General features: G+C 38.6%; 1 protein-coding gene across 2 annotated transcripts in view; it reads right to left on the bottom strand.

Moving 5' to 3' along the window:
- Thsd7a (thrombospondin type 1 domain containing 7A) overlaps positions 1 to 13,134 on the bottom strand; it is a 407,489-nt gene extending 394,355 nt beyond the window's left edge. Inside the window, exon 1 of one of the 2 annotated variants that reach the window (XR_005869715.1) lies at positions 12,548 to 13,134. Coding sequence is in view for 1 of the 2 variants with exons in the window: in XM_005080956.4 (XP_005081013.2) it covers positions 12,548 to 12,866 (319 nt within the window). In the remaining variant the exon portion in view is untranslated. The remainder of the gene's footprint in view (positions 1 to 12,547) is intronic. The other variant, XM_005080956.4, reaches the window with a different exon arrangement.
- Between the last annotated feature and the right edge of the window lie 4,120 nt (positions 13,135 to 17,254).

Genomic DNA, 17,254 nt, shown 5'->3' with positions numbered 1-17,254 from the left:
TTGGTCCTTATAACAAAACCTGGAGTCAGATGTAAGGGTTAAAGCTGAAAGATCAGAGAAGCAGAGAAGTCAGCCACTAGTTTTTAACTCTACTGAAAGTTCAGACCAAAGGGACCATCCTGTCTCTACGAATCCTCAGACGGAATGTTCTGAGCTCTTGTCTCCTCCTGCCTTATTTTCTTCTCTCTGCCCAGCCATATCACTCCTGTTTCCACCTCACTAGTGCTGTGATCCCAAGTGCTGGCATCAAACCTGTGATCCCTGTTTCTCTTTAAGACTGGATCAATCTAGTGTAGCCCACGCTGACCTTTAACTCACAGAGATATGTCTGCCTCTGCCTCCTGGGGACTAGAATTAAAAATGTGTCACTACTGCCTGGCCTCTATGGCTAATTAGTAGCTTAGCTCTGCACACTGATTTTCAGGCAAACATTATTTGTTACAACACAAACAAAATATCATCATATGCATACACCCTTCTGTGAATATACTAAAAGGCACTAAATTTTCTTTCTTAAAGATGACTGATTGCAAGGTAAAAATCATGTCCAATATAGCTATTAAAAATGTTACTGAAGGAAAAGTTCCAACTATGTATTATATGGTTATAAAGGAAATCTATCTTGCATAAAATAACAAGGCAAAAGGGTTAATTTCCCCTCGTAGCGTCACATTTAAAAACATAATCTCATCAACTCTGCTTTTAGATGATGCTATCCAAATAAAAAATTACTGCAAGTGTAATAGTCTTGAAAACTTTTGTTACAACCAGGAAATCACAGCCCTGCAATGTTTCATCTGCCAAGGTTGAGACGCCACCTTGTCTGATAAGATATTAGTTCTGTTTGTGGAACTTTCATGGCTGAAGCAGTTCAAAGTCAGCTCTCTTACACCCCGAGCCAAGGGAGCTGAAGAAGCTCCATTAAATTTTGCAGTGCGAGACAAGCAAAGAAATGTATCTTAGCTGCTGTCAAAGCTTTCTTTGTGAATTATTTGATTCCATAAATCCAAATCAGCTTTGATGACTCTCCCAGTAGAAATCTACAGTTACAACTGCAAACTGTCAGAAGAGGATGTTCTATAGAGAAATTGAACCTGGAGATCTCATTGCATTTCTGCAATTATCTACCCAAGTTCAAAAGGCAGGAAAACCCTGATCCTGGCTCCTTCCCTCCATAGGGCCCCCAAGCCCGTGAACTGACAAAAGATAGCATACAGAAAGTAGATGGCTAGAAACAGGGAATTTCAGATACTTAACAGTTAGTATCCCATGTTCTCTTATAGACTCATTCTCTGACACTAAAACAAATGCATGCTATAAATACATTTTCCACTGTCACACTTAAGGTTTATATGCTTTTGAAAGTCTTACGCTTGTCATCCGTTTTCAGTCCACTAAATGTTGTAGATGAACAGCACTGTTGTTACTTATGAGATTTTTTTAATTGAACCCTATCCCCAAAGGTAACCAATGGATCTTTAACAGGATTAGGAAAGGGCATTCTGTCTCAAACCCAATGAGATGGCAAGGAGAAGAGTTGGCTAAGACTGCCTTGGGACCAACATGGTTTGCTTTGCTCAAATTCTTCATCACAGACCCCACCAGAGAAAGACTTCATTCACTTTAATGTATGTCTCCTCAAAATTGTAGCAAAAAAGAAGACATTAAATGAACTTTACAAATAAAATAGATACTATACTACTTTCAAAAGTATGTAGAATTTCAAAAACTAACAAATGTCAAAGCATTACAAAAGAGTACTTAAAAATCCCTAGTGACAGAGATGGAGGAGTGATGAGCAAAGTGGTCAAGACCATGATGGTGAAACCCACAAAGACAGCTGACCAGATAAGGGGGAGGTCTTGAATTCCAGACTGATGCCTGAGAGCCCAACAAGGGACTGATCCAGACTCCATGAATAGTCTCAGTGACTCACTGGGGACTTCAGTAGTAGATCAGTGTTTACCATGCGTATGAATGATCTTTGGGAGCCCATTCCAAACAGAGGGATGTTCTCTCAGCCTGGACACATGGGGAAGGGCCTCAGTCCTGCCTTAGATGAAATGACAGACTTTAGAGATCCCCCAAAGAGGGCTTCACCCTCCCTGGGGAATGATGTGGGGATTGGGTGGGGGGCTACGGGGCTGATGGAGGGAGAAGAGAGGAGGGGTGGGAGAGGGAGCTGGGATTGACATGTGAAGCATTCATTTTTCTAATTTAAATAAAAACCTTACAAAAAACCCTATTAAGTTAGAATATTTAAAAGAAACATATGAACTTCTAGATTCAGTTAAATAACCAAAATTAAACTATGAAGAGGTCAGCAACCTAAACAGACCCATAACAAAGAAAACTGAAACAGTAGTAAAGGGTTCAAATGAGTAAGTAAGTAAATAAACAGGATCAGCTGGATTCATAGCAGGATTCCAGAAGATTTTCAAAGAAAATCTATAGTCAGTTTTCCTTCCTTCCTTCCTTCTTTCCTTCCTTCCTTCCTTCTTTCCTTCTTTCTTTCTTTCTCTCTTTCTATTATTCATTTAGTTTACACCCCAGCATAGTTTCCCCTCTCTCCTCTCTTTCCAATATCTCCCCCATCTCCCTCCCACCAATTCACTTCTCCATTCTATTCAGAAAAGGGCAGACCTCCTATGGACTTTATCAAAATATCAGTCAATCCTTCTAAAATTATACAGAAAATTACAAACAGAAGGAGCATTTCTAAGTTCATTCTATGAAGGCAGGATTGGTACATTAACAAAACCAGGTAAAAACAAAAAGGAAGAAACTACAGACTAATATCCTTGGTGAATAAATACTCAAAAATCCTCAAAAAATACTTGCAAATTGAAGTATATACAGACATATATCAAAAAGATTATCCGCTGTGACAAACTGGCTTAATCTCAAAGATATTTCAATATATACAAGTCAATAAATATAATAAACTGAGCTTAAAGACAAAGTTCATATGATCATTTAGCTGAAGATCTTTGACCAAATCTAGTAAGTGTTCATGATAAGGCTCTTAGAGATTAAGTAGGATTAGAAGGAATATACCTCAATACAATAAACTTACACGTGAGAACCCTAAAAACATCATCCTAAATGTAGAAAAACTTGAAACAATTCCACTAAAATCAGAAATAAAACAGCTTTCCACTTTCCATACTCCTTTTCAATACAGTGCTTGAAACACTAGGTAGAACAATATAACAGGGAAAAAATTAAAGAGATACAAATAGGAAAAGAAAATTTCAAACTATCCCTAATTTCAGATGAGATAATAAGGAATCTCAAAAATTATATCAGAAAACTTCTAGAAACAACCAATTTTAGCAATATGGTAGGATACAGAAAAAACTTGTAAAAATCATTAGGTTTTCAATACACAAACAATATTCCAAAAGAAAAAGAAATCATAGACACAATCCCATTCATAACTGCCTCAAAGAAAATGTGAGTATAAAACCTTGGAATAATCTGTGGGGAACAGGAAAGTACAAATGGACTATGGTAGTATCAGGGAATCAATAGAGAGGGGGACAGCAAGGTGCAAATCATTTAAAGAGGAAATGTGAAAAGGGGAGTGACCTTTAATTAGGGAAGAAAAGGAGACGTCAGTACAGAAGGCAAGGAAAGAAGGAGGGAAAATAACAAGGATATCTAAAAAGGTCACAAAGACTCACATTATATACTTACCTAACACTGCACACATATACAATTTAAATAGAATTCATCTAGTTAGCTAGATAATGCTGCTCTCAAGAGCCTTGGACTGTCTTAACAAAAACCTAACCCCAGTCATGAGGGGCTTCCTTTTTAGTTACTGGTCAGTTTTATCTGAGAGACTCCACTAACATTATAATTTATTGCTGTCACCTTTTATTATCTCCCAGAAGTGAAAGTTGTGTCTGTATTGTTGAAGACACCATCCACTTCAAACACTGGGAACAGAGCCTCCTGAACTGCTACTGACCTAGATGATTCCTCCCTGAGGACTAGTTTCCATGGCATAAAAAACACAATGTTAACTTCAAAGGAGGGAAGCCATCAATAGTCCTACATAGCTGTAGTTTCAAGGCCTATGAACTACAACAATGACAAGCATGATGTGTGACCATAATGGGCAATAGCAGCATGCATACCTTGGCAAGAACCAAGAGCCTTCTAATTGGACCAAAGGTCTAGCCAACAAATGTGACATCATACCTGGTATGAAAGCCTAGCCACTGTGCAGGTCTATTGAAGTCATGGATCTTTGAGTAGAGCCTATAACCACCATTTTACTTACCCAGCATATTCCTTACCCACATTCCACGTATTTGTCCTTATACCCACAGATACGTGTAATCCTCACCCTTCATCAATGAAGCTTCAAATTGCAACATACAGAGAACATTACAGAAAACCATAACATTTCAAAATGTAGAGAAAGGTAGCCTTGAGGTGCCCTGCTGTAACTGATAATATCTACAACACAATTCCTGAATGTAAGGCTTGGGTTTATTGTGGAAGAGTGGGAAGAAAGATCACAACAGAATTTTGCTGTGATATTGCACCTCTTAGATATGTCAGAGAACACTCACAAAGTCTCATCAACATGATGTAAACAACAACTACATCAATAGACATGCTAACATGAAGAGAACAATATTTTGGGGTCACAAACAGGCAAGAATTATAGGCAACTAAGCTGAAAGCAGGAGAAATTTTCCTTCAAGGAAAGACCCCCAGTTGGTTACTCAATTATAAGAGATCAGCTTTGAAACCATAGACATACAAGTAACATTATATCGATTTAGCAGGCTGTATTTAAATATTTAGGAATAAATGTATGTAAGAACAAATAAAAAGAGATCATGAATTTTATAATAATAAGAAGGGTATATGGGAAGATCAGAGGGAGGAAAAGAGAGGGGAGAAAATTATGTAATTATATTTCAATTGCAAACAATAGAAAAGTTATTCTAAAAGTATGTGTAATTAGCATCACTAAAGGCTGTGTTTATTTATCTTGAAAAGTTTACAAGAAAAGTGGTAGAAGTTTAGTTAGAACAACAGTCATATGAAATTTGTAAGTTCACTTGGCTTAAAATTTACAAACATATTCTTTTACTCCTGGTGATGGTCTTTACATGCATACTTGTTTCCATAAATCAGAGGACATAAAACCAAGGACAATCTCCTTAGACAAACTCTGTTTAATCTACCCTTTCCTCACCTTCCAAACCCCATAATCAAGTCACTCATTTGTATTTATTAATTTACTTATGTATTTATTTATTTGTGTGTGAAACAGTATGTGTGCCCGCACTCATGGATGTAGACAAATGACACTTGTAGGAGCTGTTTTTCTCATTTCACCTTAAGTATATATGGGATCAAAGCCATGAAAACAGGATCCTTTACTGCTTAAGTCATCTTGCTGGCTTTCATTTGTCTCCCTCCATCCCTCCTCCTTCCGACCCCACCCCTCTCTGTCTGTCTGTCTCTCTTTTCCTCTGATGTCTGGCTGGCTTTGAAATAGCAGCCCTCCTGACTCAGCTTCCTGAGTAAATGTGTTACAGGTATAGATGACCTCTGTTAGCCTGAGTTCTTTTTAAATTATTTTTTATTTTATTTCCTTTTTATAGGCGCTCTTTCTCGGCATGTAATCCTAGCTCTTTTTAACTTATGTTTGCTTTGTAAACTGTTTATCTTTCAAGCTCATATTATAGAAAAATATTCCTTGCTTGACCTATTTTGCAAACAGAGTCTCTGTGTCCTGTACAGAGTGCCTCCATCTGTGCTCTACAGCTCTCTATTCTTCTGTCTTTACAGGCAGTTACATTACTTCAGATGCCCTACTGAAACTTAATGGGGATCTCCAAGAGAGACAGATTTACATGCTCTTTAAGTATGCACTCCTAAACCTGGCACAGAGCTTGCCATTAAACAGACACTAAACATCTGCTGGTCCTACATAATTGAGCCAGATTGACCAAAGTTGAACAGGAAAAACACCACAAGTTCTATGGTCAGAGTCCTCTAAAGTTACAGAATGTGTTGTTTGTACCTTAACTATCTCCTCTAGAGTGCAAGACCACACTGTATACACCATTCTACATGGGTCTCTTACCAATAATGTTTTCATGATATTTTAAACAGCATTAACTATTTGTGACACTAACAAATTAGAATTTGTTGATGTGACTTCAGACAGATGCTACTAAAAGAAAAACATTTCTTAGAAATATATGAAGGTACTGCAGTTTGTAGACGTTGCTCAGATACCAGGGTGGGAAACACAGGAAGGTGGTTAGACATAAAGTGTCTTAAAATAAAATTCTTAAGTTGGTGGGAGATGGTATAAGGACTTGTATAATAAGTGCTATTATAGGGTTTTATTGAGCAGAAAAATTAGCACAAAGCACACTAAAATAAAGTGAATATAATTAATATTTCAGCAAAAAGTATGAATAATTGAATAACATTTTAAAGCCAGTACTATAAATATCACATACATGAAACACATTTCAGGAGATGTAATTTCCTAATAGAAGACAAATAATGAAATTCTGTGTGGTGATTTAGTTATAAATGACAGTATTTTTGCTTTCATGTCTGTATTTATACATGTAGACACACATACAGATATGTGTTTCAGCATGCTTGTGATGATACATTAGATTATTTTTTGCAATTCTACTATAAATTTGAAATGCTTAATGAAGTTTAGAAATGTATAGGTAAATGGGTTTTAATGGGCACAAAACAATTGCATAACTATCTTTCTTGTAAGTACCGATTAAATAGTTTTATTTGGAAAGATGTTGAACCATCTAGATTTAGGTATATAAACTATTAGTCTAATTATATATGTGACCTAAATGTACCCACATGTACATATTGCACTTTTGGAAAAGAAGCATTCACTTCCTGTTCCCACATCACAGAGTTAAATTATCTTGCCAAGAATAGTCTTAGGTGTTTCTACACTAGATCATTTTGGAACTGCACAGTCCCACTTAAAGGGTCACACCTCTAGCATTTCTAGCATGGCAATTATGTGTGCAATCTCAAGGAAAAACATCAAAGCAGAACACACTGTACTATGCATAATCTTGCTAAAAGCTATGATGCTGTTGGTTAAGGAAAAATACTATCAGATATAGTAAGGCTCAGAAGGTACTCATAGAACCACATATGAAGAACCAAACTGAAGAAGTAAAAGATACTTGCCACATACTCTTTCCCAGGGAGAGGGGGGATACTGGGATAACTGTCAGGCAGTTGATAGCCATTTTCTGAGTAATTGCCAAACATTGTCTATGTTCTGTACAAGTTTATCTTATTGTCTTTAAAATGTATGAAGTACAAAATAATGCATACCTAATTTATAGCTGAAGAACAAGATACAAAGGGAGATTAGAAGTCATAGTTCTAAAATTTTGAGCAACTCATGCATACCTGTCCCCAAATTCTGTTCTTAAATATCTCACTTTATTAAATACAGATTCAGGTATGTGTGAGTGTATACCTCCCAGTAATTATTGCTGCTTTCTTTCTAACTGTGGATTTAGTTCACCAGCACTCATGTCTTTCTCTGTCAGGGGCGGAATCTGGGAGGGTGGGTGGGTACCATTGACTATTACATTCTCAGACACTGGTAGAGAGAATAAAAATAATGTGTAAACAGATGTAACCCAGTCTAAGGACATACAACACTGAATGACCCTCATCTTGCCTAATCTTAAAAGCTAAGCAAGGTCTGACCTGCTTAATAATCAGATGGGAAACTGCCTAGGAAGCCTAGGTGCTGCAAATTTGCTTGACATGGTGGCATGTACCATTAATCTTAGAACTCTGGAGGCAGAGGCACGCAGGTTTCTGTGAGTTCAAGGCCAGCCTGGTCTACACAGCTATAAGGCCATGAAAAATTGGAGGAAATTGTAAATGGTTGTTGTAAGGGAAGGAAGCCAGTGTGAAGAGGCTACACACTGTATGATTTCAGCTTTTTGACACTAGAAAACACCAAGTGTAGAGACAGTAATATCAGCTGTTGCTAGATACTCAGGGGCAGCAAATGAGAAATAAATAGACTGAGCATAGAGAATTTTATGTCAGTGAAATTTTCTTATAAAATATTAGCATAGTATAGCATAAATCTTCATGTATGTGTCAAATCCATAGAATGTATAACAGAAAGAGTGATCATTAATGGAAACCACGGACATTAGTTAAGAATAATGAGTCAGTAATAGATTGTAACAAATATATAATATTGGCACAAGTTTAAATAATATGGGAAAATAGGGAGAGATGGTGAGTTAACTGAAAGGGAAAATTCTACTTAATTTCCCATGTACCTTGAAGAAAGAAAGAAGGGCATGGTACAGTATAAACTTCCAGGACTTGAAATGTTTATTTAAGTGATTAACTACAAAGTAAAGCAAACCAATACATAAAGCTGGATTGAGGAACTATGGGCATTGATGACTGCTGGAAGAGGGACAGTTCTTCTCTCAGAAGGTGGCCACTGGTAGGTTGCCCATGCTCCACCACATGATCTCATACTATGGGTAGCACTAAGTGAACTCACTGGATAGTAATAAGTAAAGAAAAAGAATAAAAATGGGAATGGGAAGCAGAGGTGGTGCACACCTTTAATTCTACCTTTAATTCTAGCACTCGGGAAGCAGAGGCAGGCAGATCTCTAAGTTGAAGTTCAGCTTGATTTACTGAGCTAGTTCCAGGACAACCAGGATACCAGAACTACACAGAAAGACCCTGCCAAAAGAAGGAGGAGGAGGAGGAGGAGAAGGAGGAGGAGGAGGAGGAGGAGGAGGAGTAATACAATCAATGGTCCATGTTTTCTATTGTCTTGTTTATTAATTTAAAAAGATTATATATCTAACATTCTAGCTATTATGTCCATTTCAAAACAAGTTTCCTTACCAGTTTTTCATCTTGCATGTTATTACCTCTAAACCCAAGAATTTCTGAAATTACTTATGTTTTGCACTATGATTTACTAATACACATCTACCAATGAGTACATGTTGCTATTTTCCTTATAACTTTTCTGATAATGCTTTCTCAACTTTTTTCACTAGATTCTGATATGCTCCTTAAAAACTTAATAATCTTTGTGAACTATCCTTATTTTACTTTTCAGTATATGCTTTCATTTGCAAACTACTCATAACTTGAAAACTCAGAATTGACTTTCAAGTTTCCAAATTCAGCATAGCTCTATCTGCTAATCATCCATTAGATTATTAGATCGTTTTTTGAATTACCTCAATGTACCTCAAGTTTAATGTATCTGAATTAAACTGATATCCTTCCCAACCCTAAGAAATCTGATATTTCTTCCTTGTCACTTTCTGTCTCACTTCTCGGGTGCTGAAATGATGGGTTCCTTGATGACTTCTTTAAGAATGATGTTAAACCTGAGATAACACTTCTGCAATGCAAAGCAGAGTTGTTCTCCACGCTTTTACTATAAGTTCTATGACCCTGATTCTGTTTTCCTTTTCTTATTGGCCCTTCAAAAATTATATATACAAATATATATAGATAGATAGATATAGATATGTGTGTGTTTATGTATGCATGTATGTATATATGCATGTATGTATGTATGTATTCTCTTCCTTCTCTGCTTTACTTCCTCCTTGGCAAAAAAAAAATAAGCCAAGATCAGAAGCTAATGGCAATTCCTCATTGATCCATAACCTCAAGATTTTTTAATTTTAATTAGAATCAAGCTTGTTTTACACGTCAATTTCAGCTCCCTTTCCCTCCTCTCATCCCCTGTCCCCCACCAGACACCCTATCTCATCCCCTTTCTGCTGCCCAGGGAGGGTTAGAAGCTCTGCTCTCATTGAATAATGTTCATGAGTATGGTATGCTATACATTAATTATTGTATATTTATTGTATTGTTTAGTTTTTAGGTGGTGAAAAGCAAAGATGGCAATATCACATTCTTCCTCTATAAAGTGATAGCTAACTGCCAATCCTTAAAAATTCTGTTGCGAGTTGACCTAAAACTGTTGTATGACACATATAATATATTGTAAATCATATGTCATAAATCTGACACATTCTGCATAAATCACAAGTATTTTCCTACACGAACATACTGTATTTAATGATGTGTGCATTTACATATATTTATGTAAATAAAATGCTTAATGGCTGAGGAGATAGTTAGGTATTATCTTTTCTAATAATTGTACCAGGCACTGACTTCACCACAATGGACAGCATGCTATGAACAGTTAAAGATCCTTTCCCAGACCTTTGTCTGTGAAAATTCCACTTTAATGAAGTCATCTTTCATGTCATTTCCTGTAAAGAGTAGAAAGAGCAAGTCCCCTTAACTTCTCTATCCTCCTTTCCCATTTCCTTTCCTGTCCTTCTCTCTCTCTCTCTCTCTCTCTCTCTCTCTCTCTCTCTCTCTCTCTCTCTCTCTCTCTCTCTCTCTCTCTCTCTCTCTCTCTCTCTCTCTCTCTCTCTCCCTCTTTTGTTTCTCATTTAAATCAAATTTACTTGCTTGCTTTTTATCAAACGGTAGACACATGATTCTATCACCTCTGCACTTTCAGTCACAATGTATTCTGTCTCTTTGCATATGTACTACTTCCTCTGAGAACTATTCTCAACTATTCTCAACTCATTTCGGACCTAGTAACATTTCCCTTTCTCTGAATGGGTTAAAAAAATGAAGAAATTGTTATTTTGCTCAGCAGGTTAAATTTTCCATCCAAGAGGGGATCACTGTGAGAAACATCACACCACCTTCTGTTTGCACAGTGCACGAGTTAGTTCCTGATAATCCACTTGATTTCACCATAGCATGTACAGACAAACAGCCAAAAGCAAGTGTTATCAAAATGAAGGCAGCTGGGGAAGCAGTAGTCCAAAGTCAAGTGAACTGTTCTTAGGGCAGCCTAGAGCTGAACCTGGCACTGGAATCAAGGTCTCCATCCTCTTGACGCTTCCTTCTATTTTAAACTGTTAATTGGCTTGTGTTCCTGCATTGACACTAATGTTTACATATATTGGTACCCAAGAGGCAGCTCAGTGAATACTGAATACATCCTTTTTCATCTAAGTTACTACTTGGCTCATGTTCCTATGATAGTACAAATTTCAACTAGCCCAGCACTGTTTGCCCAATACTTATTTATCTGAGAAGCTCTTTCTAAACTCCCAAGTGCTACCAGTTACTACCAGTTTAGAAAAACAAAACAAACGAACAACAGCAACACCAATAACAATCCCTTTCAATTCTTTGTTTAAAATCAAAGGAATTTATTTAATTTTAGCAGCATTCACCAATCAGTTGGTCTTCAGAGTGTTAGCAAGAATGATTTTGCTTTGCCTAATCTGTGTCTATATTTGTGCATGTACAAGCAGGCATGTGCATTTCATGCACTGTTCCAAGACAAACTGTGTTTTGTCTTTAAGTGAATTTCTGTTTATTTCCCTCACTAAGTTGCTTGGATGCATGGACCCTCTTTAAACCATCAGTTATCAGTGTGTTTGGTGTAAATGGTTCTGCCACTCCAAATGGGGATAGGAGGGCTGAAGCCAGAAAGGAGACCTGATCTCTATTTTGTGATTGAGACACTTTTGCTTTTATCTCGTCCCTCTCAATATTTAGGTATCACCCAGGAACTCTCAAGTCATCCTCAGCTCACTGCAAGGAGAATACCTCCTCCACTCTTTTTCCTAAGAGCTTATGAAGTCTCAGGCTGGCTCAGGAATTCCATCTCCCATCATGGACAGAGTATCCACCCACCAGATAGGGAGGGGAGCCTTGGGGCAGTGGGTTTTGTTGTTTCCCTGTGGGTTCTTGCCTGTACAGTGCTTTGCAGGGAATCTTAGGAGCAGTGAGTTGCTGCCTTTCTGGCTTGATCGAAAAAACAAAGAGAAAAGACTTCTTTCCCTGAAGGAAAAGTTTCAAAACGCACACGCTAAGCTAATCACCCCACACTATAAAAATCACTCTAACTCACTCATTACAAATTGCACTGTCCAGCCTTCCCTAAGGGTATCTAGGAACCTCTTTTGCCTCTTACTGTTCGATCTGTCCTCAGAGAGCTTGACTATCCCACACACCACAAATCTACACTTAAATTTAACTCTGCCCCCTTATATATAACAACAATAATACTGTTTACCAAAACACGGCATAAACATAGGTGAAACTGTTAACTTGTTTTCTGCTAGACTGTCATTTTAGAACGTCTTCGACTGCAAACCCAGAGAAGAAAAACACTTCACTTTGTAATGAAAGTATAGCGCTGCCCTCATTCACTGTCGAACTGCCAGCTGCAAGAGAAACAATCACCCCAGTGACTCACAGTTGCCTCTTAGTTATGTTGTTCTTTCCTGATGACTTAGGGCATGACCTAATTCGCTTGCAGGAATCATACTTTTGACCTGAGGATCCCGGCATAATCAGGACGAGCTGGAAGCACAGGGGTCCCCTCAACTCCCAATCATGGCCCCAGATATGCAGATGGAGGAAAAGGTAACTCTGTCCCACTTACCGGTCTTCCACAGATAGAGGGTGGGCACCTCGGCGTCTCCCTGCGCAGCAGCCCCGTGGGCACAGGAGCTCAGCAGGAGCAGCCAGAGCAGTGGCAGCCTCAACAGCTGCAGGACGCCCCGGCTACGGGACTCCAGGAGCCCTTCTCGCAGTCCCATGCTGTCCGCAGCCGCTCCAGCCTCCGGAGCCGCAGTACTCTCGCGGGGGACGGTCCTTCTTCTCTTACCAGCAGAGAACGCAAGCAAAGCTCTCTCAGCTGCTATTGTTCGCTCCAGATGAAAAGCAGCCAAAGAGCAACTAACACTAGGGAACAATAGCATCCGCGGCGGCCGTGGACGCCACTGCCGCCGCCGCTGGCGGGGATGCTGGCGGGGATGCTGCCTCCTCTGCCATGGCGTGCAGACTGGCAGGTCCTAGCGGCTAGGGACACAGCCAGCCACAGGGGGCCCCAGCTGACAGAGCCAGCCCAGACCTCTGCAAGGAGCAGCCCCCGCCGCCAGCTGTAGGGAAGGGAGGGGGGCGAGAGAAGAGAAGACCCGAGGGGACCCGAGGGGACCAAGGGCAGGGGACAGCAAAGGCACAGTGCCAGCACCCAGACCCCACGCGTCCGCCCCAAGAACTCCCTGGCACATGGTGCGGTGAAATATATTTGCGAGGATACACCAATAAAAGGAATCATCTCGGGACAGGCTTCTGGATGACGAATAACTGACATTGAAATTCATCATCACCCAAGGAGTCAAACGCTGTTCTAGTGGCGTGCTATTATCCCTGCATATTTATACAAAGCATCAGTGTTGGTCATTTATTCTGAAGCCGTGCCTTCTGAATTACTTCATGTGAGGAGCGGTATTTATGAATCTATAAGGGAACAGAACAGAACTCACTGTCAGAAAGCAGTTGAGCACTTTCTTAAGCGTTCTTTTTTTTCAACTTCAGTCCATTCTCAGTAACAATGTGACCGCGGTTAGTCTGTGTCAAATTCAACACATTGTCCTGTAATCACCTTTGAAAGTAAACTCGTACATAAGTGTGCGCGATGCTGTCCAGTTGTGTAAATAAGAATGTGCAAACACTGCTAGCCGGATTCTGTTTCAATGGTGAACAAAAGTTCCACCCCTTTCTCTCCTCTCTCTGTTGATAGCAACCTAGTAAGTATCAGGGGTGGGGAGAAAAGTTAAATGTGTCAGTAACGGTGTTTCCCAGTTAAAAAATATTTTTACTTAAAATTTAACCCTGAGACCAGTATTTCCTGATACTTTTTTAATGCTTTTTCACAACCAAAATAAGGAACCTCATGGCTTGTACCTTTTGTTCTCTGTTTTCATTTTCTTGGATCAGTCCTAACAGAAGAATGTGTCCAGTCAGATAAAGCTTTGTCCTCCCCCACACAAACTCACAATAACAGTCTTTTATTATTAATTCATTTCCTTGGAAAGCTTAAATAGTATCAAGGCAGTTAGCCATTTACAACAAAGCAAAACAACAAGAGTGCTCCAGCAACTGCTGAGGATAACTGTGTCATTTTCTTCCCAATCTTGCACCAAATCCAGTAACATTTGAGAAGAGGAAAACTTCTGGTGACTACCCCACAAGGATCAGCCATCCAGGAGCCTGAAAGGAGAAAGCTACTGTTTCTCAGGGAGGAAACCTTCCTAGGACTCCCTGGGGATGCTTGTCATTTCACTGAGCTTTCCAGACACAACCCTTCTGCATGCATTAGATTAAAAGCAGGTTTGATCAAATAATTCCCAGGTCTTGCCTGCTTAAGTATTCTGACATCAGAGGAAATTAGCTGCATTCAGGGTTGCAAATTTGGTCTTTGTTTACTTTTCACTCTGTTAGGCCTGTAAGAGGGAATTAAAAGCTCAGAGAGACCTGGCCTGTGTCTGTGATTAGAGGCAATAAGCCACTGTGGCTTACTATTTCTACACTAGTGAAAAATAGGCAATGATCAAAAGATTATAGGTTGATAGGGGTACAAAGGAAGCCTGATCCTAACTAATGTATGCTTCCCTGAAGGAGCAAGTCCTTCAATGTTGGCACTGTCAAAGAAGAAAAAGACCTGCCCGGGCCTCCTGGGTTGTGTCCTCTCAGAAATTGCTCCTCCCTGCAATGCCACTCTTCAAGGAATCTTCTGCCTACCCCTTCTGGTTGTATGGCTCAGTTGTTGTCAGTGCCCAGCCCTGAAGTTCTGTAACTGCACACTGCAGATGCTGTGTTATTAGTGCCCATTCAAAGCATTTTTCATCAGCCCCAAGTCAGGTCACCAGGTGGAGGTTCATTATACAACAGAAAACAGGATGGAAGGAGACAAATCAGAGTAGTTAATGGGCAAGCTGACCACCTAGACCTCCCAAAGCTGTCAGATGTCACACTCCATAGCTTAATGTCAAACAAAAATTTAAGATGGGATTTTCTTATCCAGGATTGTAGAATAATTACTAATCCACTCAAGACATTAAATATGCTAGCAATAATGTCAAGGCTAATTTCTAAATCAGAGTCTGTTATCATTTAAAATACACAACCAAGGCAACATGCTTTGGCAAAGTGCCTGAAATTTGCCATCAGTAGTTTTCCCCTCTTTTAACTGAAACATAAACCATGCTTAGTGAATCCCACCACACACACACACACACACACACACATACACACACACACACACACACACACACACACACACACACACACATTGCAAATGTTCCCTAGTAGTGGAAACATATCTAAACAGTGTTATAGAAGCTGAGTCATAAACATATGTCTCCACCAATGCCACATTTCTGTTCATAAAATGTCATTACTGCACTTGAGAACAAGAAATATTTGGGTCGCTGAAGAGACAAGGTGATATATATATATATATATATATATATATATATATATATTCAGATACACAATACTTTGTGAAAAAAATACTGCTCACATGGATGGATATACTGTATCAATAAACCTGATAGATGGCAAAGGATAGCAAGAAATACCTATCTTTGTTTTCTAGAATGATATAAATAATACACAAATGTTTAATGACACTATGTCAAAATACAGTTTAGAGATGTCTCAAGGATGCAGAATAAATTGGCCATCTGTACAGCCTGCCATGAAGTAAACCAGCCATCATTTTTCATGAACTGTTCAAGTATTAATGAGCCAGGACTAAAAAAGTTTTCCAAACCAACATTTTTAATAATTAGAAATAGCACAATTCTGACCCTATTCATTATATGTATGGTATCCTTTAATTGCCCTTTGTTATCTTCGCTCTCATTTAGTAACTTCACTGTTTAAAGTTATGTACATTCATACACACACACACACACACACATACTCATTTGAGTGTGTGTAAAGGCAATACAATTGTTTATTTTATGGAAAGCGAAGATATCTTAATATAACTTTATCAATTTAATTAAATGACGAAATACAGACAAAATTATTTATTGATAGAAGAGTTTTATAGAGAGAAGTGTATAAAATGCTTACTTTTAAATGAAAATCTCCACATAGTAGCTGCTTAATTCCAACAACAACCAAAACTCAAAGGAATTCTATTTATGCATCCTCTAGGTGTCATACTTAACCAAGATTTGTATTCAACAAAATTTATTTTATACTATTTCCCATCAATCCTCTACTATACCCATCAAATTGCAAAGTAAAAAAATTCACATTTGATATCTGTGGTAAATAGCCGTGTATCTTACCTTCTAAATTTTGACTCGCATTCATCTTCGATTTTACTTCCAGTCCATTTTTAGTCAGCAACAGCATACTATGTTGGTTGTTTGATTGGTTGGTTGATTAACTGGTTTTCTGATTAGGAGTTTTAGGTCCTGATATGAGGTAAGATTCTAAATTTAAGCGTTTTACAGAATAATATTATCAAATATTCCCCATGTTATTTATAACTGAAGTCTTTTGGAAACAAAGGAGACCTTATTTTCTGCACCAGGTGAAAGTACTATGTTTTATTTCAGATCCTACAAACACTGGGGGTAGATTATTTACAGCTGGTCTTAGACTCAGGGAGTATCTTATCCCAGGTGATCCATGGGACATCAACAGTACCTGGCAGAAGATAGCAGTCAAGATGTTTCGTAATCAACCAATGGTAACTAGGGAGAATGTTACTAGAGAACTGAGCTCTCCGGCTAAATGCAAGAACTTAGATATTTGAGAAACACAGGAAAACAGCATAGAAAAAGGCAACAACACTGACCAGTTACCAGTAGTATGTTGATGCCATGATGCCCTACAGAAGGGTATTAAAAAAACCTCAGTCTTTAACAAACAAACAAACAGATATGAAGCTTGTAGAACAGAAGTTTTCTTTAGTGGTTGAAATAATAATCTCTGTCTCCTTCGGTGGTAGACTAGAAAAACCTGAAGACCAAATTCAAAATCTTATGAATTGATGATGACTTCAAAGATACTCTGAGTCAAAGCTGTTGTGTTAAGACTTAAGTCCTACTGAGAAAAACCTGGGTTTCTTTCTGTTTTTGTTTTTTCAGAAGCTGAAGTCAGCTGCTTGCTCTGACATGAAGTTGCAACACAGTGTACATCTGTCTCATCACTGGCTCAAAAGCAATGGGAGAAACCTCCAAAACAATGAAGAAAACCAATCCTTTTCCACTTTTAGTAGATGACAATAGGTATGTATTAACAGTAATGGAAAGCTAACATATCCATTTGTCTGAAAATAATT

The sequence above is a fragment of the Mesocricetus auratus genome, unplaced genomic scaffold (assembly GCF_017639785.1).
Source record: "Mesocricetus auratus isolate SY011 unplaced genomic scaffold, BCM_Maur_2.0 Super-Scaffold_100019, whole genome shotgun sequence".
Classification (NCBI taxonomy): domain Eukaryota; kingdom Metazoa; phylum Chordata; class Mammalia; order Rodentia; family Cricetidae; genus Mesocricetus; species Mesocricetus auratus.
The sequence above is the reverse complement of the archived record's forward strand: the minus strand, read 5'-3'. Positions and strand labels throughout refer to the sequence as shown.